Source organism: Brachionichthys hirsutus, chromosome 14, assembly GCF_040956055.1.
Source record: "Brachionichthys hirsutus isolate HB-005 chromosome 14, CSIRO-AGI_Bhir_v1, whole genome shotgun sequence".
Taxonomy (NCBI): Eukaryota; Metazoa; Chordata; class Actinopteri; order Lophiiformes; family Brachionichthyidae; genus Brachionichthys; species Brachionichthys hirsutus.
In genome coordinates this window covers 8,881,019-8,903,862 of record NC_090910.1, presented here as the reverse complement: position 1 = coordinate 8,903,862, position 22,844 = coordinate 8,881,019, and the positions used below count along the sequence as shown (strand labels likewise).

At 38.1% G+C, this 22,844-nt stretch overlaps 3 protein-coding genes across 3 annotated transcripts; all 3 read right to left on the bottom strand.

Annotated features, from left to right (window-relative positions):
* Positions 1-4,948: 4,948 nt before the first annotated feature.
* LOC137903847 (solute carrier family 22 member 13-like) lies at positions 4,949-8,459 on the bottom strand. Its single transcript, XM_068748006.1, has 9 exons — positions 8,085-8,459; positions 7,886-7,989; positions 7,580-7,734; positions 6,869-7,040; positions 6,645-6,765; positions 6,466-6,560; positions 5,673-5,887; positions 5,460-5,568; positions 4,949-5,147 (listed from the first exon to the last, which is right to left on the bottom strand). The coding sequence occupies exons 1-9, from the start codon at positions 8,457-8,459 to the stop codon at positions 4,949-4,951; spliced, it is 1,545 nt and encodes a 514-aa protein (XP_068604107.1).
* Positions 8,460-10,795: 2,336 nt separating this feature from the next.
* On the bottom strand, positions 10,796-14,402 carry LOC137903846 (solute carrier family 22 member 13-like). The gene is made up of 9 exons (XM_068748005.1): positions 14,028-14,402; positions 13,794-13,897; positions 12,882-13,036; positions 12,280-12,451; positions 12,051-12,171; positions 11,875-11,969; positions 11,479-11,693; positions 11,238-11,346; positions 10,796-10,994 (listed from the first exon to the last, which is right to left on the bottom strand). The coding sequence occupies exons 1-9, from the start codon at positions 14,400-14,402 to the stop codon at positions 10,796-10,798; spliced, it is 1,545 nt and encodes a 514-aa protein (XP_068604106.1).
* A 3,109-nt stretch (positions 14,403-17,511) lies between these two features.
* On the bottom strand, positions 17,512-21,269 carry LOC137903921 (solute carrier family 22 member 13-like). The gene is made up of 10 exons (XM_068748093.1): positions 20,895-21,269; positions 20,661-20,764; positions 20,305-20,459; positions 19,708-19,879; positions 19,507-19,627; positions 18,781-18,875; positions 18,385-18,599; positions 18,144-18,252; positions 17,706-17,900; positions 17,512-17,582 (listed from the first exon to the last, which is right to left on the bottom strand). Exons 1-10 carry the CDS (start codon positions 21,267-21,269, stop codon positions 17,528-17,530), a joined length of 1,596 nt encoding a protein of 531 aa, XP_068604194.1. The 3' UTR covers positions 17,512-17,527.
* Between the last annotated feature and the right edge of the window lie 1,575 nt (positions 21,270-22,844).

Sequence of the window (22,844 nt, the reverse complement as noted above, 5' to 3'; positions counted from 1 at the left end):
TATTATATTTATATTCCTCACCAATAATTATCTGAATTGTTTTAAAGAGATATAATTTGGAACTATTCTCATCAGTGAAAAGGTGGACCACAAATCAGGACTAGTGTGCACCCTTGTTCACTTAAACACTATTATGTAGGTTGTTCCATTCTCCTGTTATAGTCAGATATGACAATATATGAGGGAGAAGATGCTTTACAGTTGTTTCCAGACATGAATGCTTTTCCTCTATGGATGATCTGGCCCAGATTAAAGCTAACATCTCTAATTTAGAGAGGACGCTTTCTAACCTTAAGGCTAGCTGATAATGTAAAATAATATATGCACAATTTAGGGTTTATTGACAAATGATTCATTTGGAGCACTGGTTCCGAAACATCACTATTATGACTTGATTCAAACTGTAATCCAAAAACTGTGGTTATTTGCAGCATGAACAATTATGCACCTTTATACGGGGAGTTCTACTGCATATTTCACTACCAGCAATTGTTCAGAAGAAAAGGGAACTATGATGAGGGCTTTGGATATACTCAGCACAAGAACCAATGGCTCAGACGGAATGCTGCTGACACGGCAACCAATGAGTCTGAGGCATAAAGTGACAAAGTGAGTATCGGAGAGGTAACGCTGTTTGTATGAAATATTTTGTGGTTAAACTGTGTTTTGTTCCTGACAGCTGATGGTGACTGGCACGGAAAACTTTCTTCCTGGCTGACTCAAGAAGTAGCCAACTGTCTTCAAAATCTTGCAACATGTTCATAAAACGATTAAATGATAATGTGCTAACATGAAATCTAAAGGACAAATGTGACTGCAACAATACATGAGTCATTTTAGGAAACTGCAGCCTAAATATCATAGATGCCGATTCACGAAATCACCTAAAATCAATTCAATAAGTTTTACCCGAAATCTGTTCGGTTTTTCAACCCAGTTTAATTACTCGTATGTCACATGTTGTCATGTCCTTTTGTATTTCAAGTAGATCTGGTCCTGGTTTTTAAACTGAATCCAGTATAAATAGTAAAAGGTGCCAGTATTTGCTGACATGTAGGATGAGAATATGTGGGTGTTACTAATTTTCAATTACCACAGAAAATCAAAGGAAACATGTTTGTGTGATTGTTCCTTGTGGATGGACAAATATTAACATGATTTTAAATGAACTAAAGGATAAATTATTATTATTTAATTTAATTTTAATGTAATTAAATGGTAAAATGCAAACAAAGACCGCATTTGGATGTTTATGTCTATAAAGACGTCTATAATTCTCTTTCACCTGTCTCATTAGTGGCATTTCACACCTTTAATTAACTGCAATGATTTTACTGTTACTGCGACTGATTAACCTCTTTCCTAAAATGTACTGTATGTCCAAAGCAAAAACCAGGACTGACATCATATTAGACTAACATGACATGTTATAAAGTATGAAAAACGTTGTATAAATGCATACTTTACTTTTCAAACTGCTTGACAGATTTCATGCCTGTTAACACACAAAGAAAAAGAGTAACAAACTAAAATAAAAATGTATTACAAAATGAATAAAGATAAATTACAGATCCACAGTTCCATTCATGTCTGGAGTTCTTATCTGAGTGTTTATTTCTATGCATTTAATTCTGTGTTTGCCAATGACTCTATAGCTTTGGGAAAATGCACATATGATAATGTTGAGTAATGTTTTGGAAAAACTGAGCCTTTTTCATTGAACAAATGTCAATCAATATGTAGTTTAATACAATTCCAATAGAAACACAAGATTTAAACACATGCATGCACATGAAACAAAACTTAATTCTTTCAAAGATATATAATTAAACACTCTTCTCATGGGACTACATCAAATCTTTTTTTTGACAGAACCCTAAATAATTTCAGGCCCCGGCCCCAACCCTGAATCCATCCAGGTTGCTTTATTAAAAAATATATATGAGTGAATGCTGACAAGAGGCAGTATAGACAGGACAGGACATGTAAGGACGGTTTACCATAATGGAAAAAAATCTTCTTATGTGATTTAATATACACAACAGTTTGCATGAATAAATCACTTTCCAATAAATCTCCAGACAAAAATGCAAAACATTTCTACAACACACAACACCCTTGCATGCCTCATAGTCCCATCCATCTGTGCATCCAGTTGATGATGATGATGAGTTCATTTAACAAGGACAGCGCACATTAATAAACATTTCTGTAAATGTGCCAGAATTAGCCAAAAGGCTATTTTACATCTGTTGTCCCTGGACAGAGATTCCACAGCCGTGCTGTTAATTCCATAACCTTCAATGGTTTCCAGATCCCAATCCAACGGTGTGAACATTTTACAGCTTTCAAAACTTCCATCCTCGTTCACTGGGAGGGTAAGATTTTTCTGTTCCTCCTCTGTCAGGTTTGGCCCGCGCTCCAAAATCCAGTCGGTGTTGCAGTGATGTGGGAAATTCATGCCTGTAAACACTTGAGAAATCATATCGAAAGCTGAAAAAATGGTGGACAGGCATAATGCTAGTAACAACCTCTTTTGAAACAAACCAAACATCCCAATTTCCTTTAGGATCTGCCCAAAGTTGCTCATGCTGACATGAATCGGCTGCGCTTCCTGATCAAACTGCAGAGCGAGGTCCAGATGGTGCATTTTATGTAAAATAGGTCACCGAGTACAGTAGAACAAAATAACCCTGTTCATTAATCTTTAATTTATTTGAAAATAAGTCACTTGGTCAGCAGCATGGACTCGAAATGTGCCATTTCAGATGAAGATTAATAAAGGTAAAGTCAGGCTTTCCCTTTTGGACTTTACCTACACTTCTGCTACTCTGCCGCCACTGATATTATCGAGATTGAGGAGGTCATTTTTAGTAAGTATAGTTACTGCTGTCACGTTTAAGGGATGTGATGGGTAGATAACCAATCAGAGAAACAACACTGGATTATAAAGCCTAAAATAATATCCATAACAAATGATAGCGAGAAGATGAGGCAAGCAATACCCTCAATAAAATAAAAACTGCTTGAGATATTATCTTTCCCAAAAACTGAAACATCAACAAACTGTTCAGGTTTGCAGAACTTTTCTTTCGGGTGTATATTTTTTCTCAGGTTGAATAAGCATCTAGTATTTTTTCTTAATAATGTACACATATATACCCTGTCACAAAAGTGTGTTTGATACAGCCCAACTTGTTCACTTAGTGCAGAGTGAAGTTTTAATTGGCCAAGCCATAAATCTTGTATTGTAAATAATGTATCTGATATTACTAATTCATATTTAACCAAGCACAATCCAGCGTGCAACGTAGCACTCGTGCCGAAATACTGCAAGAACTGTGAGCGAGCAGACGAGAGACACTGGCGCACACAAGAGGGGAGAAACTGCAACCACAGCGGTAGAAAGCGTAATATGGCAGGAAGCGCGCACAAGAGCAGGAACTAAAAAGGGGCTAGGATGATCACGGGAATCTATCTCAGGTGTGTCTCGTTCACGCCCCAATCAGCTCAATCGCAGCTGTGCCCATGCTGTAATCACAAAACAGAAGAAACACAAAGCTAAGAAATGACCAAGCAACAGGGCCGTAACAAAAAGATCAAGACAATGTGACCCAACAGGCGGTGGGAGTGTCAAACTGATTACTAACCCTTGGTGCTACCGGTACAGAGGAAATCTCGGTAGAATGGAATTTCTACAAATAATGGTTAAAAGTGGTAAATAAGTACGTTTCTGGTTTAGATCTTATGTGTATTCTCTTCATTCATTGGCTGCATTCCTGCCCTGCGTCAAAAGGGATAGGGTTAGGCAATCATGAGCAGAAACATCCATGAGTCAAACAGAGGTAAAATTATTGATGACACAAGACATTTTCTGTCTCTGAAGTAAAGCAGGTTTGAGTCCTACAGTAGAGGCCCACCATCATCCTTGAGATTGGAGACCAGATTTGCTATATACGTGTATATATATATAAAAAAAGACAAGAGGCAAAGGACAAGTGGCAATCGAGAAGAAAACTATTTGGGAGATATGGTGGTAAGTAACTTGCATTTAAAGAATGTTAGTTAGTTCTGTCTTTATTCAAAACAGTTTTCGTCTCTGCAAACAGGGCAGAACATTAAATTCTGACTACAAAAATTCAAGGGACAACAATAAATATATACTAGGTCCTAACATAAAGCCTTGGGGCACTCCCTTTCACCTCCTCAGGGAAAGTGTTCATATACCGTATTACTGCTGTAGAGAGACAGACAGACAGATAGATTGGTGGATTTTTATGCTACAGCAGATACAAGACATCTTTTTCATGAACTTTTTATCATTAACAAATAAAAAACGGCAGTTATCTCACTTTCCAAATGTAATACAGAACAAAAGACAAACACACCACCACCAACGTATGCTTCGGTCAGTTATAAAAATAGATTGATTTCTGATTAATTCCAAGACAAACAATACACCATGCACAAAGACATATTGTCTTTTTAAAATGATGCACCAGTATGAGGGGGTTGGACAGGAAGTTCACTTCAACGTTCAATATTTAAATTGCATTTTATTTGTAATACATTTGAGAAAAAATATATACTTTTATAAATGCATGAATGAATGAAAAATAAAAAATGGAAAAAAAAACTCTTCAAAGTATTTAACCTTTTATATAAATCAATGTAACTCATGGAATCTAAATTGCTAACTTCAAAAACTGGAGTGAGTTGTTTTCATATCCCATAATCAAGATAGAGAATGATTTGATTAGTTTGACTGGTGATGAGTTCAAAGCAAATTACAGTTTATGCTCTTCAATAATTACTGAGATTTTGTTTGTGTTCAACATAGATCCACACGCTGGCTTCCTAAAATCACAGGGAGACAGAAAAGCATATTGGAATTAATACATTTAATATGGTTAGTGCACGCAAAGCATAATACAACTTGAAATTCAACTCACGTCGTCTCAGGGAAGTCTTCAAGTTCAACATTGAGAGTTTCAGGGAGTAAAAAAGAAAGAACTCCAGCAACAATGGGGACGATACCATAGATCAGCATGGGGATGGTGAAATGATACGCCTCTAGGAGCCAGATTAGAGGTGCGAGGATACCCGCCAAACGGGAACACATGTTGTTTTGGCCGACACCGTTCTGCCTGCAAGAACATGCAATGGATATTTGATTGCAAATAAATAAACAAGCAAAATACATGATTTTAGGGGAAGAAGACAAACCATATGCAAAATCAACAATCACTTTATTTGTTTTTTCTCTCAAAATGATAGACATTTTTGATTGATTTGAAATTATTATTCTCTCTTGTATTTCAGCGATGTTAACAACCAAAGACGAAAGAAAACTAACAAACATGAGTATAAACATATCATTGGTAACAAATCACTGTTTTTTTATGATATAATTTTTTTTTAATGTGTAATCATCATGAGCAGTAGCAAAAATGTGTTACCTTAAAACAGTTGGGTATAATTCTGCACTGTAAATGTAGGCTATGTTGAAAGAGGCAGTGGAACCAAATTTTCCAAGTACTGCAATGGTTGTTGTCAATGCTGGAAGATCTGATAGGTAAATAATATATTTAACAATCACATACTGTATGCATAATGTACAACTATCGAAAATGTTTTCAGATCATAGAAAATGCACAGGCGATTCAGAATACCTTTTGGGATAGCAGGGATCAGAAGGCAAGAAACACCTCCGAAAAGCAAGAAGCCTGCTTGGGTTATTCTCCTTCCAACATACTGAATGAGAGCCAAACTGATCAGGCTTGCAGGAATTTCCACAAATCCAAAGATGAACTGTGTGAGGTAGATATTCAGGCCAAAACTGCCAACGTTCAGGGACAGTCCGAAGTACATAAGACTGGATGCAAACCTGGGATCACAAATGGAAAGACATGTTCAGATCGTCTTTAAAAAAGAAAGTACCTGTCACACCTTGAGGCGGGCCTGTGTCCTCCCCCCACGAACTCTCCCTGTCTTCCCCTCTCCTCTGCTCCTGCAATCAGTTCATTCCCACCACCTGTACTCCTGCCATCACCTGCATCAGTCATCAGCCCGGACACTATATATACTCAGCTCAGACACCACACCCCTGCCAGATTGTTAGAGATGATCCCTACTATCAAGCAACGCAGACTGACCTCCCGTGTTTCAACCCTGCCTGATTCCTGGCCTCTGTCTCTTCGCCTGCCCCTTGGGATCTGTCTGCCTGTCTGTCTGGATTTCCTGGTTTGTGACCTCTGCCTGTTTTTTGGACCTTCCCTTTGCGTGCCCCTTCGGTTTAGACTGACTACCCGGTAACAAAAAATAAAGCTCAGTTTTTGAAGTCCCACTCTACTGTCGTGCGAATCTGTTTCGACTGTTTACCTGGTATTCTGAGCTCAACTTTGAATTAAATCCGAACTTTGACTTAGAAAGGAAAAATGAATATTGTATTTAAAGAAGACACACCAGTTAAATCCCATGATGAGAGTTCGTTTTCTCAGATATGGTATTCTGAAGATGTCCAACATGCTTCCTCTTTCAGGTGAATCATTCGTCTCTAGCTGAACAGGTCAGGAGTATGTTTTTAGAAAATGTAAAATACACAGGTTTACTGCATTTCAGTCAAAGTGTTTGATACAGCTCACATTGTCTAGCAGATTGTCTGGCACTGTCCTCCCATTCACCCGGGCTGCCCTCTGAAGCACCTTTAGTGCATCCTCCTTTCTGCCCTGGGTAATGAGCCAGCGAGCTGATTCTGGGATGAAACTGTTGGAAGGCAGGTATATAATAAAACAAACATCATTTTAAATATTGCCAAAATGTTTGGTGGATTGCACTTGATGAATTTATGATGGGATAAGTTACTGACCAGAAAAAGACTGCCAGGACAAGCACAACGGGACCAGAGAGCACAAGCTGCAGGATCCTCCAGTTTTGAATTAAATATGCAATACCAGCCAACACCAACAGTCCAGAACTAGTGACTAACATTATGATAAATACACAAAGAGCAGACCTGAAGGGACTTGTCCATTCCATTGCTGCAAGACACATGTGTGTTGCACATATTAGATTTCATTTCATTGAACTAAATTAATTTTCCACAAACACAAATCAGCTGCAAACAGAGTTATACTATTACAGAAATCCTGCCTTTGACTACTGAATTCACATTTGAAATTGGGAACATGAGGAGAAATAATGCCACATTCATGTCATGTAGGATTTAACATATCTTTTTTTTTTTACTGCTTCGGTTATTGCAAAATAAATTTAAGTAGGGGCACCATTGGTAGCGCTTCCTGTTAGCACCACAAGACATTTTTTGTCGCTCTGAAAGGAGCACCTCTGTTAGCATTTTAGCTTGAGTGTCTACCTCAGCTATAACCTACACTTTTTTTTACTTTTCTAAATAACAAATTTTGGTCAATTTATTTTTGTGTGACAAACATGCAAGTATAATTAATAATGAATAATTGCCATGCATTTATATTAAATGTCTACTAAAATGAATTTCAGTACCAATCAAAAAGCTGCTGCAGTATAAATAATTAATGCAATATTAAAAAGAATCACTTACACATCACAGTTAAAGTCATCAAAATGGGAATTCCTGAAACCCCAGTGAAAAATATGAGTACCATATAAACATAGATGTTGGGTGACAAAGCAATGGCCACACCAAACAAAACTTGGAAGAGTAGTGAAATGAGGATCGCAACGCGTCGACCAAACCTAAAAAAAAAGAGAACAATTCTAATTCACACAATGCTACTTCGAACATATTATTAGTATTAGTATTAGTATTGTACTGGTGGTATAATCTACTATGATAATGTACGTATATTTATAATTAAAGCATGTATGTATGTATGACGGCTCACACCTGTCAGCAATTGTCCCAAGTGCCAGCACTCCCAATAATATACCTGCCATGTAGATGGACTGGGATAGCGCAATTAAACTACTCTGGTCACAAACCAGATCAAACTAAAGAGAAGAGAAAAGAAAAGTATAGGAAGAGAGAATATTAAGCAGATAAAACCCATCGGATAATCTGACAATTTAGGGTTACATTTATTTACCTCTGTCAGAGTACTGGAAGCATGTTTGGGCTTCTCATAGTCCCATCCATCGCTGCATCCAGTCGTGCTGTTAATTCCATAAGCTTCAATGGCTTCCAGATCCCAATCCACCGGTGTGAACATTTTGCAGCTTTCAAAACTTCCATCCTTGTTCACCGGTAAGGTGAGATTTTTCTGTTCCTCCTCTGTCAAGTTGGGTCCTCGCTCCAAAATCCAGTCGGTGTTACAGTGATGAGGGAAACTCATGCCTGTAAACACCTGACCAAATGTTATAAAAACACAAAACATGGCAGGGACGCATAATGCGATTAATAACAGCTTCTGAAACAAACCAAACTCTCCAATCTCCTTTAGGACTTGTCCAAAACTGCTCATATTCGCAGCTGTAGTTTCTGTCATTGCTCCTCAAAGTGCAAAGCGAGGTCTCACACTGTCAACGGATAAATGTAATCCTGCTATTAAACCTTTGACCACACACAATCCAAGAGTCCTTAGAGTACCTTTGGAAGTAATATAGCTGTAATAAAACTCCAGAGCAACACAATAAAATGTGCAATAAGAGAGTCTGTTTGCCACCTTAAACATAACCCTTACCAATAAAATGATGGCTTAAATAAGGACAAATATTAAAAATAATCTCACTTAATTTCCTATGCGATTATATAATTTATATAATATAATCAAATCATCAAACAAAACCTCTGCATGTTACGACCCTTAGCTCATGCTGAAGAAGGGAACGGAACATAAAACCATATGTAGTTAGTTAGTAAAGCAATTTATTAACACAAAGCTCATTAATTGAAAAAAACCCCAATACAAAATAGGTGCAAAAACGCAAGGTGAGAGACAAGGGCGGATTTTGTTTTGTATCCAGACAGGTATCCGGATCGCTCTCAAAATTTGATGGGATCTAAGTTAGACCAAGATCAGTCTTCAGATTTTTTTTTCCAGCGGTGGTGGGCTAGAGCAGGCCTCCCCAATCTCTTTCCTGCCATGGCCCGGTTTCATGCCGGGCGATTTTTCCACGGACTACGGGATAATCAAGTAAAAAAAGGAGGAAGGTAAATGTGACGACTAAACCTTATGTTATGCGCTCGTAATAACTATTTCATTTTCTATTTTCTAACCGCTTAATCCATTATCGGGTCGCGGGCCAAGCTGGAGCCAATCCCAGGAATCAATGGGCGAGAGGCGGGGGACACCCTGGACAAGCCGCCAGTCGCAATAACTATTAAAGGATTATTACACCAATATCTACTCACCATAAGAAGCACATTTGTTGAAGTTGTGTTCCTCAATAATTGCTTCTGTCCTTCGCATTCAAGTTTTTTTTTCTTTCAAAAAGATTCTGTGGGCTTGTCTTTTAATCCAGGGTGCTTGATCTCTGTGCCTAAACAGTTACAAAGGCTTCCTTGCCTCCTTTGTTAGCTTGACAGCAGATCGTTTGCAGAGTGGACTTGGTGCAAATGTCACCTGTTGCATCACCTGTTGATAAACCTGTATTTTGTAGGATTAGGATAATTATTGTTATTTGTTAGCCTATTGTTTGTCCTCTTTGACATTTCTAACAGAGGGAGCTCAAACAACAACCTGATTACACCCTCCAATCAGACAAACTGCTATATAAGACAAACTGCTTGACTCCTGCCCTCAAAACATGCACCTCAATGGGCTCCTTCAAAACCCTGAAAATTCACCTTTCAGGAGGCCAGAAGCGGAGATAGTGATCACGACTCGCTCCAGATGATTCCCCCTTTTTTCTGCACCTACGTTGTACATATTATGTGTCTTTTTAATTTATTGTTATTTTGCATCAATTGAGTAATTTATTTTTACTGTCGATGAAGTACGTATGAAGGACTTTACTTGGACTGTACATTCTATTGTTTGACTGTACTTGTACTGCTCTAACATTCTATCTAATGAATATATTCATCATCATCAGGTAAATTGATGGGCGGTGGTTGAACTATGTACTTAAAAATGTACTGTAATGTAATGTACTTAAAATACCATTTGAGCTGCATTTTAATTGGAAAAAATAGCAATATTTTTTATATCTGTAATTAAACTCACTAAAAATTAAATGAGCAATGTGTGTGTGTGTGTGTGTGTATTAAATAAAACATAAATAGAAATGTTCTATTTTTAGCATTTTTATTACAATTAAAATAAAACATATATTTTAAACAAAGTTAGTTCTTAACATACAATATACGTACACCAGGGTTTATGCATGACAATCCCCAAAAGGCTACATGTATGTAAACAGGTTGCAATTTAATAATAGAACAACTTCCATGAAAAAATTACTTCCTGCTTAATCCAGACAATTAATGAACTGAATACACACCGTCATTTTAAACAAGAATAAAATGTAATCCAATAATGTTTGTCAATCATTAACTATTGCCCATTTTGATTTCCGGAGACAGAAGGGTCAACACTACTAATGAGTTTTGATACCTAGTAATAATTTAGGGAAATTAAACTTTCTAACAATTGATGATAATTATAGGTTCAGATTTGTTCTCTTAAATACTTGGATCAGAATTGTGTCTTTTCAACTCGTATCCATTTATTGGTTTCCTAAAATCAAAAGTAAAGTATTAGAATCAACACACTTTCTGTGGTAAATGTACAAATGCATACCTACACACATGATATATATACATTTTCCTTCCCCAGATATAGCATTAATATTCAACTCACTTCAACTCGGGGTGATCTTCAAGTTCAACATTGAGGGTTTCAGGTAGTAGTAGACAAAGCCCTCCAGCAACGATGGGGATGATGCCGTAAACCAGCATCGGGATGGTGTCATGGAAAACCTCCAGAAGCCTGACGAGTGGCGAGAGGACACCCGCCACACGAGCACACATGGAATTTAGGCCAACACCATTGCTCCTGCATGGGCAAACAATGGAACATTTACAGCAATTATAAAATGCATATATCAAATATATATACTAGCAAAAGACAATTTTTATTTTAGCAAAATTCTCTCCTTTTTTTGCAAAATTATACAAACCAAAACAATTAAACAATGAAACAAACACATTACATAAATAAAAAGTATAATCTCCTAAGTAAGAAATCTTTTTCCAACATCTCATTTCAATCGTCATCAGTGTGAAAAGCTGACTTTACCTCACAACAGTTGGGTATAATTCTGCACTGTAAACATAGGCAATGCTGAAAGCGGCAGTGGCACCAAAGTTCCCCAGTACTGCTATTATTGTTATCACCACTGGAAGAACTGATGGGTAAATAAAACATATATATTTGTCAAACAATACGGTATATGTCAGAAAATCTCTGACAAAATTACAACTTTCAGTTCAGATTTCAGATTATAAAAAATATCCAAAATATATTTTAAAAAAAATACCTTTTGGGATAGCAAGGATTATTAGGCAAGCAACACCCCCAAACATGAGAAAGCCTGCTTGAGATATTCTCCTTCCCAAATACTGAATTAGAATCAAACTGATGAAGTTTGCAGGAAATTCAGCAACGCCAAAGATGAATTGTGTGAGGTAGATATTCACGCCAAAACTGCCAACATTGAGGCTCAGTCCATAATACAGAAAACTGGATGCAAACCTGGAATCACAAATGATTGATAAAATGATAAGTTTGCCTCAGAAACAATATTATTTAGATTACTATGCCTTGGGAGCACGATGGCACATCAATGATGAATATTATTGATGTATTCCATATATAGTGATTCACATTGAGAAGGAAAAAGTCATGAACATTGTGTCATTTAAAGAATACGCACCAGGTAACGTTCATTATAAGGACTCTTTTTCTCAGATATGGTATTCTGAAGATGTCCAATATGTTTCCTGTATCAGGGGAATCCTCTATCTCCAGCTGAACAGGAAAGGAAAATGTACTTATTTCAAACAAAAGTGAATTTCATTTATCAGCCAAAATGTGTTTCAAAGAGCTCACACTGTCAAGTAGATCTTCTGTCACTGTCCTCCCATTCACCCGGGCTGCCCTCTGAAGCACCTTTAAAGCCTCCTCCTTCCTTCCCTGGGTAATGAGCCAGCGAGCTGATTCTGGGATGAAACTGTTAGAAAATACATTCATAATAACTATCGATGGGCCTCCAAACATTGTTTTTGGTGGAAATGACTTGATGGGCTTTGGAAGTATCATGATGGATTAAGCTGCTGACCAGTAAAACACTCCCAGTACAAGGACAAGAGGGCCGAACAGCACAAGCTGCAGGATCCTCCAGTTCTGAATTGAATATGCGATGCCAGACAACGCCATCAGCCCCACACAGTAGGAGGTCATGAGGAGGGTTGTACAAGTTGCAGCCCTCAAAGGAATCGTCCATTCTATTGCTGAAAAGGACACATGAGTCACACATATTCCTGCACTTCCATGACCTTTCATGGAAAGGTCAAAGAAGGGAGTTCATCCTCCAGGGGCAAACATTTAGAATAGATCAATCATCATTGACAGCAAAGACACTGATAAAGTCAGACACAATATGAAGAGAAAGTGGTATTGATCGATGGTTGCAAATTAATTTGCAGAGCACTTTCTATTTTAATCTCCACTACTACTGTACATCCGGCTTGTTCCGTTAGGTTAGGGGGTCGCCACAGAGAGTCAACATTCTCAACTTCACCCTGTCCTTTTCAGAGAAATTTCAATCAATAAAACATATGCATACCACAGTAAGAATACAATATAATACAAGACTATCAAATGGTTAATGAAGCATAATCTGAAGCAGAATGCTGTCAATAGAATGAAAAGTGTACCTACCCAATACCGACAAGGATATCATAAAGGCAGAACCTGAGACCCCACAGAAGAATTTGAAAACGATGTAAGCATAGATGTTGGGTGAGAAAGCAACAGCTAAACCAAACAACACTTGGAGGAGGAGAGACAGCAGGATCGCACGTCGTCGACCAAACCTGAAACGAAAGAACAATATGTCTCCATTTAGGTCCCTGGATTTCTCACATCTTAGAGAATGTAATTCACAATTTACTCATGGCAAGATTATAATTATAAATATAGATTATTAATAACATTAACAAATATAGGTTAGGTTAGGTTAGGTATTTATTTATTTCAGGCAATGACAAAAAACACACAAAACAAAACAACCCGTGCCACATCGCACGAGCCACATTTAAACAATAAGTAATAAGCCAATTCAGCCTGAAAGGGAGTGGGAAGAAGAAAACTTATTTAATCCCACCCCCATTTCTCATAACATATAAACATAGTAAGCTCCTCTATTTCAAGCTCCAAATCATATCAACAACAACTATATACACTGTATGATTTCGAAAAATACAACAAAATATCGGATGAAACAAGCGAAATTACAAAATTATATATATATATATTATTTTATTTTTATTTTTTTCATTATGGTGTTACCACAGGTAACATGACAGTTTAGACAGTCATGCCAACATTAATAATAAACAATACCAGCAATGGTAACAAACATATACCAACAATGGTCATGGAAACAATAAATACCTTCAAGACCCTCTGTTTGAATATTGCGAGTAAACCAGCTGTCTATATACTAGCTTAAATTGATGAATACCTTGACATTGCTTGTGGTGTGTATCCAAATATAACATTAATAGCTCTATTGTGAAGGTGAAAACTGCGAAGCCTTTGACAGGGGACTGGATGTGTGACGGCTCATACCTGTCAGAAATTATTCCAAACACCAGCACTCCAAAGAAAATACCTGCCATGTTGATGGACTGCGAAATCTCAATGAAACTACTCTTGTCACAAACCAGATCAAACTGACAAGAAAGTGAAAAGATAGAGAGGATTAGTGAAAGAAAGGAAAGTGAGGAAGAAAGAGGGTGTAAATAAAGCCAAGACCCCAAAATGAGGGCCCAAAAGACAGGACTTTGTGACCCTGACCTTTACCTCTGTCAGAATACTGGAAGCACCTTTGGGAGTCTCATAGTGCCATCCATCGCTGCATCCAGTCGTGCTGTTAATTCCAGAAGCTTCAATAGTTTCCAGATCCCAATCCACTGGTGTGAACATTTTGCAGCTTTCAAAACTTCCATCCTCGTTCACTGGGAGGGTGAGATTTTGCTGTTCCTCCTCTGTCATGTTTGGCCCACGCTCCAAAATCCAGTCGGTGTTGCAGTGATGAGGGAAGCTCATGCCAATAAACACTTGACTAATTGTATCAAATCCGGAAAACATTCCAGGGATGCATATTGCAATCACTAACAATTTCTGAAACAAATCAAACTCCCCAATCTCCTTAAGGATCTGTCCGAAGTTGCTCATAATGATGTTCAGCTGAATTTGCAAAGTGATGTTTAGATCAATCCAGCTCCAAGTCCCAGAACATCTATGCCGTCAATGGATCTGGAATAACCACAGACAATGCATGAGTGAAATACAGTTCAGCACTAAAAATACCTGATCTGTGGACCAATATAGGAATTTTAGACACAACATTAAAATAAAACAATAAAATGAACCGTAAAGGGACAAATACAATCTTTGCCCAGTTTATTTCCTTTAGGACTTTAAACATAACCTGAACCATATAATCTGCTTCATCACACCAAAGGTTAGACTTTTTATTGGAGCAATACTAAAGGCATGTTCAATACTTTGGAGAAACACGACCCCTGCTTTATTCTTGTCAAATGGAAAAAGCGATTTGGTAAAAAATAAAGGATTCAAATATATTCTAAACGTAACAGTAAAACATAGCAGATACCTGTATTTGTTCACGCTCAAAATGTCCACACACTTGCTTCCAGACATGCAGAAATTTTTATTGATCTTAACAAGTCACATGTTCACTGCACGGGATGTGAGGGTAAACAGGAATCCCATGATCATGATTGTCAGCCTCTGTCACTCAAATCATCAAACCAAAAAGGGAACAGAACATAAAACCAGATGAAGTTGGTAAAATAAAGTAATTTATTAACACAAAGCTCATTAATTGGAAAAAACAATACAAAATAGGTACGAAAACACAAATGCAGAGACAAGGGCGGACTTTGTTTTGTATCCAGACAGGTATCCGAATCGCTCTCAAAATTTGATGGGATCAAAGTTAGACCAAGATCTGCCTTCAGATTGTTTTTCAGCAGTGGTGGGCTGGAGCAGGCCTCTCCAAATCTTTTTCCTTCCAAGGACCGGTTTCACGCTCTAACATTTATATTCATCATCATAAGGTAAATTGATAGGCGGTGCTTGAACTACAGCTGACTCGGCTCACCTGGGCCCGGTGCTCCAGCCAGGCAATATATCCTCCTTCCTCCTTCAGTCCAGATGAGTCTCTCCTCCGCCTGAGATGCCGTTCTGCTGTGTTCCACGTCTTTTTGTTGCGGCAATCATTCCAGACTCTTCTGTATACAGGTTGTAAATAGTTTTCACATTAAACACTTTTTGCACTGAAAATCCGAAATCTCTCCCTTTCGTTTGTCTTCGTTCTGAGCCGGTTATGAAATTGTCTTTACTTACTCATGCATGAATTTAGATAATTATTACGAAGAGCAAACACGAATGATCAATAAACCTGTTCAACTTTGCATGAAAACGTTTCACCTCTCATCCAAGAGGTTTCTTCAGTTCTAACTCACTGGTCGAGTCCAGATACTTAGAGGTCATTGTCCCACAATAAATGTTCTAGAGATGACACGGTCTCCAGCATAAGTTCCAGGACATTTGAAGATGCAACTCACCCACCTCATCTCGTACCGTGAACACGAGGAGCGGACACGCGCTTGGCAGCAGCTGCCCCAGCTCTTGTTGCTCCGCGATCGGTCTGCTGATTGATTTTACCCGGGTGGGAACAAAAATAAATGCTTAAATAAAAAACAGGAACAAACAATCAAAATTAAATTCATGATGGTAAAACTTGGGATGCATAACAATAGAGATAACATTAAAAGATGAAAAGTAAATACAGCCTATTAATCAGAATTCAGTCAGAATCGCATAAAAACAATTAAAAGACAACATATTTAATCTTACGCAGCTTGTTAAAAATGCAACTAGAAATGAATAAACATTTAATATTTCATTGCAATCTGTCTGTAACTGTTTGAGTTATGTTGCTAAAAGACAGAAAGATAAACAAACAAACCAACGCTGGCGATTGCACAACCACTGCCTCGGAAGCGGTAATAATGATTTGTGGCGCAAATCAAAGTCAACATGCAGCTTGAGATGAGAGAGATCATAGATCCTGCTCCGCATTTATCTGATCTTGCGACTCAACCTGACATGGACAATCAAACAGTATGAAAATGTACTTAAAATACCATTTGAGCTGCATTTTAATTGGAAAAAATAGCAATATTTTTTATATCTGTAATTAAACTCACTAAAAATTAAATGAGCAATGTGTGTGTGTGTGTGTGTGTGTGTGTGTGTGTGTGTAATAATAGATTTGTTCTATTTTAGCATTTTTATTACAATTAAAATAAAACATATATTTTAAACAAACTTAGTTCTTAACATACAACATACGTACACCAGGGTTTATGCATGACAATCCCCAAAAGGCTACATGTATGTAAACAGGTTGCAATTTGATAATAGAACAACTTCCATGAAAAAATTACTTCCTGCTTAATCCAGACAATTAATGAACTGAATACACACCGTGTGTGTATGTGTATTTATTTATTTCGACCACGTAAACAACAAAGAATAAAATGATCAAACAATGCCAAATACATGCGCACACATATACATAAACATAAATACATATATATAATGTACACACATATGTAAAGACATATTCACACACACACGCAGCACATGTAATATTAATTAACAATAACTCAAACAATAAATAATAACCATAATGCACTAACTATGCAATTTACGTGAACGAAAGGGAGTAGGAAGAAGTAAATACTTATTTAACCATACCCCTTCTAAACTTAAACATTATCTTTACTTATCAATTTACTAGCTAATGTACATAACATTCTTTTCCTTTGTATAATCTACATTATTTGCTAATAAAGATAGCAATTCACACCATGTTTGGACTCACGAGTGATATTGTCAGGTATTGTCCCTGTATGTTTGCAAAATCATTTCTTTGTGCCTTCTTTTAAATAAAGTCAAACTCAACATATTTTTCATTTCATTACTCAGTCTATTCCACAGTCTCACTCCACAGACAGTAATACAAAAACCCTTCTTTGTTGTGCGTATTCTACGGACCTTTAGATTTGACATATTTCTGAAATATGGCCGTTATTTTAAACAAGAATAAAATGTAATCCAATGTTTGTCAATCATTAACTATTGCCCATTTTGATTTCCGGAGACAGAAGGGTCAACACTACTAATGAGTTTTGATACCTAGTAATAATTTAGGGAAATTAGACTTTCTAACAATTGATGATAATTATAGGTTCAGATTTGTTCTCTTAAATACGTTGATCGGAAGTGTGTCTTTTCAACTTGTATCCAGTTGTTGGTTTCCTAAAATCAAATGTAAAGTATTAGAATCAACACACTTCCCGTGGTAAATGTACAAATGCATACCTACACACATGATATATATACATTTTCCTTCCCCAGATATAGCATTAATATTCAACTCACTTCAACTCGGGGTGATCTTCAAGTTCAACATTGAGGGTTTCAGGTAGTAGTAGACAAAGCCCTCCAGCAACGATGGGGATGATGCCGTAAACCAGCATCGGGATGGTGTCATGGAAAACCTCCAGAAGCCTGACTAGTGGCGAGAGGACACCCGCCACACGAGCACACATGGAATTTAGGCCAACACCATTGCTCCTGTATGGGCAAACAATGGAACATTTACAGCAATTATAAAATGCATATATCAAATATATATACTAGCGAAAGACAATTTTTATTTTAGCAAAATTCTCTCCTTTTTTTGGAAAATCATACAAACCAAAAAAATTAAACAATGAAACAAACACATTACATAAATAAAAAGTATAATCTTCTAAGTAACAAATCTTTTTCCAACATCTCATTTCAATCGTCATCAGTGTGAAAAGCTGACTTTACCTCACAACAGTTGGGTATAATTCTGCACTGTAAACATAGGCAATGCTGAAAGAGGCAGCGGCACCAAAGTTCCCCAGTACTGCTATTATTGTTATCGCCACTGGAAGAACTGATGGGTAAATAAAACATATATATTTGTCAAACAATACGGTATATGTCAGAAAATCTCTCACAAAATTACAACTTTCAGTTCAGATTTCAGATTATAAAAAATATCCAAAATATATTGAAAAAATAATACCTTTTGGGATAGCAAGGATTATTAGGCAAGCAACACCCCCAAACATGAGAAAGCCTGCTTGAGATATTCTCCTTCCCAAATACTGAATTAGAATCAAACTGATGAAGTTTGCAGGAAATTCAGCAACGCCAAAGATGAATTGTGTGAGGTAGATATTCACGCCAAAACTGCCAACATTGAAGCTCAGTCCATAATACAGAAAACTGGATGCAAACCTGGAATCACAAATGATTGATAAAATGATAAGTTTGCCTCAGAAGCAATATTATTTAGATTACTATGCCTTGGGAGCACGATGGCACATCAATGAATAATATTATTGATGTATTCCATATATAGTGATTCACATTGAGAAGGAAAAAGTCACGAACATTGTGTCATTTAAAGAATACGCACCAGGTAACGCTCATTATAAGGACTCTTTTTCTCAGATATGGTATTCTGAAGATGTTCAATATGTTTCCTGTATGAGGCGAATCCTCTATCTCCAGCTGAACAGGAAAGGAAAATGTACTTATTTTAAACAAAAGTGAATTTCATTTATCAGTCATAGTGTGTGACTCGTGTGCAGGAAGGCTGCAACGGGTGGAGGAAAGTACAATGTGTCTTATGTGATAGGAGGGTGTCAGCGAGGATGAAGGTAAAGGTCTACAAGACAGTGGTGAGGACAGCCATGATGATTTTCTTCAGAGACAGTGTCTCTGAGAAAAAGACAGGAGGCGGAGCTTTAAGTGGTGGAGATGAAGACGCTGAGGTTCTCCTTGGGAGTGACCAGGTTGGATAGGATTAGAAATGAGGCAATAAGAGGGACAGTGATGGTTAGACGTTTTGGAGATAAGGTCAGAGAGGACAGGCTTCGATAGCTTGGACATGTCCAGAGGAGAGACAGGGACTACATCAGTAGAAGGATGCTGAGGATGGAACTGCTAGGGAACAGGGCTAGAGGTCGACCCAGGGGAAGATACATGGAAGCAGTGAGGGAGGACATGAGAGTGGCTGGTGTTGGGGAGGACGATGCAAATGACAGGGTGAAGTGGAGAACGTTGATTTGCTGTGGTGACCCCTCACGGGACAAGCCGAAAGTACAGTAGTAGTAGTCAAAGTGTGTTTCAAAGAGCTCACACTGTCAAGTAGATCTTCTGTCACTGTCCTCCCATTCGCCTGGGCTGCCCTCTGAAGCACCTTTAAAGCCTCCTCCTTCCTTCCCTGGGAAATGAGCCAGCAAGCTGATTCTGGGATGAAACTGTGAGAAAATAAACAACTAATGATGGGCCTCCAAACATTGTTTTTGGTGAAAATATCATGATGGATTAGGCTGCTGACCAGTAAAACACTCCCAGTACAAGGACAAGAGGGCCGACCAGCACAAGCTGCAGGATCCTCCAGTTCTGAATTGAATATGCGATGCCAGACAACGCCATCAGCCCCATACAGTAGGAGGTCATGAGGAGGGTTGTGCAAGTTGCAGCCCTCAAAGGAATCGTCCATTCTATTGCTGAAAAGGACACATGAGTCACACATATTCCTGCACTTCCATGACCTTTCATGGAAAGGTCAAAGAAGGGAGTTTATCCTCCAGGGGCAAACATTTAGAATAGATCAATCATCATTGACAGCAAAGACACTGATAAAGTCAGACACAATATGAAGAGAAAGTGGTATTGATCGATGGTTGCAAATTAATTTGCAGAGCACTTTCTATTTTAATCTCCACTACTACTGTACATCCGGCTTGTCCTGTTAGGGGGTCGCCACAGAGAGTCAACATTCTCAACTTCACCCTGTCCTTTTCAGAGAAATTTCAATCAATAAAACATATGCATACCACAGTAAGAATACAATATAATACAAGACTATCAAATGGTCAATGAAGCATAATCTGAAGCAGAATGCTGTCAATAGAATGAAAAGTGTACCTACCCAATACCGACAAGGATATCATAATGGCAGAACCTGAGACCCCACAGAAGAATTTGAAAACGATGTAAGCATAGATGTTGGGTGACAAAGCAACAGCTAAACCAAACAACACTTGGAGGAGGAGAGACAGCAGGATCGCACGTCGTCGACCAAACCTGAAACGAAAGAACAATATGTCTCCATTTAGGTCCCTGGATTTCTCACATCTTAGAGAATGTAATTCACAATTTACTCATGGCAAAATTATTATTATAAATATATATTAATAGCATTACAAATATAACATTAATAGCTCTATTGTGAAGGTGAAAACTGCTTAGCCTTTGACAGGGGAGTGGATGTGTGACTGCTCATACCTGTCAGAAATTGTTCCAAACACCAGCACTCCAAAGAAAATACCTGCCATGTTGACGGACTGCGATATCTCAATGAAACGACTCTTGTCACAAACCAGATGAAACTGACAAGAAAGTGAAAAGATAGAGAGGATTAGTGAAAGAAAGGAAAGTGAGGAAGAAAGAGGGTGTAAATAAAGCCAAGACCCCAAAATGAGGGCCCAAAAGACAGGACTTTGTGACCCTGACCTTTACCTCCGTCAGAATACTGGAAGCACCTTTGGGAGTCTCATAGTGCCATCCATCGCTGCATCCAGTCGTGCTGTTAATTCCAGAAGCTTCAATAGTTTCCAGATTCCATTCCACCGGTGTGAACATTTTGCAGCTTTCAAAACTTCCATCCTCGTTCACTGGGAGGGTGAGATTTTGCTGTTCCTCCTCTGTCATGTTCGGCCCACGCTTCAAAATCCAGTCGGTGTTGCAGTGATGAGGGAAGCTCATGCCAATAAACACTTGACTAATTGTATCAAATCCGGAAAACATTCCAGGGATGCATAGTGCAATCACTAACAATTTCTGAAACAAATCAAACTCCCCAATCTCCTTAAGGATCTGTCTGAAGTTGCTCATAATGATGTTCAGCTGAATTTGCAGAGTGACGTTTAGATCAATCCAGCTCCAAGTCCCTGTGTCGTCAATGGATCTGGAATAACCACAGACAATGCATGAGTGAAATACAGTTCAGTACTAAAAATACCTGATCTGTGTTCCAATATAGGAATATTAGGCACAACATTAAAATAAAACAATAAAATGAACCATAAAGGGACAAATACAATCTTTGCCCAGTTTATTTCCTTTAGGACTTTAAACATAACCTGAACCATATCATTGATAGGTTCAAGATTAACACATAGAACCTATATACATATAGGAAAGAACAGACAGAGAATAAATTACTTTGATACTCTCGAGGTGAGCTGGACAGAGGAGATTCCGGTTACAATCTACCTAGGAAAGTTCTCTGCTCATCTCCCAGTTCCTAAGCCAGTCTCCTTGCCTTTTATTAGAATCAGAGAATCCTAGTTACATTGGTCCTGCCTCTCTGCAGGGAGGGGGAAGAGATAAGACAGCAATAGAGGCAGGACAGCTAAAACTATAGCTTGCTATAACACAGTCCTTCCTCAGCGATAGTCAGCCTTGATGTTGACGTCAGAGAGGAATGTAGCAAGGTCAGAATGTCCGATCAGGCACTCCGGTTGCTTCTGCAATTTTCACAAAGTACTGGGAAAGAAAGATGGAATACTTGTGACTACCATATGAATATACTTATCAACAATAGATAATGGCAGTGCAATAAAATGAGTCTGACTCCAACACTAACATCGACCTTCCTGATTATCCGTCAACACATTCTTCAGAGGAAGGGAGCGGAGGTCAGCACGTCCATACATGATTATAATTGTACAATATATTATGCATGATTAAAGAATATGCTTGTGATTAATGATGATGATATGAGTGAATCAATACAACGATAATAACGATGCGAGTGCGATAAAATACAGAATCATTCCAACATTTCCCTCCTGTTTATCGACCTGGCATTATCACCCGATAACCGCTTCACTAGGATTGTCTGTAGCATTCTCATTCTCTTGCGTCCATACGGGACGGATCAGGTTCCGTGAGATCCGTAACTGGGATAGCAACTTGCAAACAATAGGCAGTGGGTTTTTTAATGCAAGGGAAAACATGACCACACTTGATACTTTGAATGGTTGACCTTTACCAATGAAAAGTAACTTATCGAAATCAAATATTATTATGTTAAGTTGTCAGATTGGAAATCAAAACAGTCATGGCCTGCAGCCAGACTTCATCAGTTGTGTGAAAGCATAGAACCTCAAGTTTATTTAGGTCACAGTTTATATTGCCCAGTACGGTAGGTGAGACTGCTTTAGCTTGTTCTGTCCCACTACAAAAGCTGAAATCAACATCACCAGCTTCACAAGGGAACTCAAATCAAAGGGACCCCGAGGGGTAGCGACAGTCTGAGGTTGATGCACGGTGGAGTGATGCGTTTTTATTCACCAATCACTCTTTTCTTCTGGCACAGCTTCTTCTGTCAGGAGTGTGTGTTGATAGCCGACTGACAGGTTCTTCTATCAGATTATGGTGGCATTCATCTATGACCTACAGCAG

What these genes read in the sequence shown, in the direction of transcription:
- LOC137903921 (XM_068748093.1), bottom strand. Translation starts at nt 21,269, where the DNA reads ATGAGCAACTTCAGACAGATCCTTAAGGAGATTGGGGAGTTTGATTTG. An exon ending in AATCCTTGCTATCCCAAAAG is followed by an intron (nt 18,253 to 18,384) that starts GTATTATTTTTT and finishes TTTACCCATCAG; the next exon opens with TTCTTCCAGTGGCGATAACA. An exon ending in GAAGATCACCCCGAGTTGAA is followed by an intron (nt 17,583 to 17,705) that starts GTGAGTTGAATA and finishes ATTTGATTTTAG; the next exon opens with GAAACCAACAACTGGATACA.
- LOC137903847 (XM_068748006.1), bottom strand. Translation starts at nt 8,459, where the DNA reads ATGAGCAGTTTTGGACAAGTCCTAAAGGAGATTGGAGAGTTTGGTTTG. An exon ending in CAGACAATCTGCTAGACAAT is followed by an intron (nt 6,561 to 6,644) that starts GTGAGCTGTATC and finishes TGACCTGTTCAG; the next exon opens with CTAGAGACGAATGATTCACC. An exon ending in CTCATCATGGGATTTAACTG is followed by an intron (nt 5,888 to 6,465) that starts GTGTGTCTTCTT and finishes TTGTGATCCCAG; the next exon opens with GTTTGCATCCAGTCTTATGT.
- LOC137903846 (XM_068748005.1), bottom strand. Translation starts at nt 14,402, where the DNA reads ATGAGCAACTTCGGACAGATCCTTAAGGAGATTGGGGAGTTTGATTTG. An exon ending in CTTCCAGTATTCTGACAGAG is followed by an intron (nt 13,898 to 14,027) that starts GTAAAGGTCAGG and finishes CTTTCTTGTCAG; the next exon opens with TTTGATCTGGTTTGTGACAA. An exon ending in TTTGGAATAATTTCTGACAG is followed by an intron (nt 13,037 to 13,793) that starts GTATGAGCCGTC and finishes CTTTCGTTTCAG; the next exon opens with GTTTGGTCGACGACGTGCGA.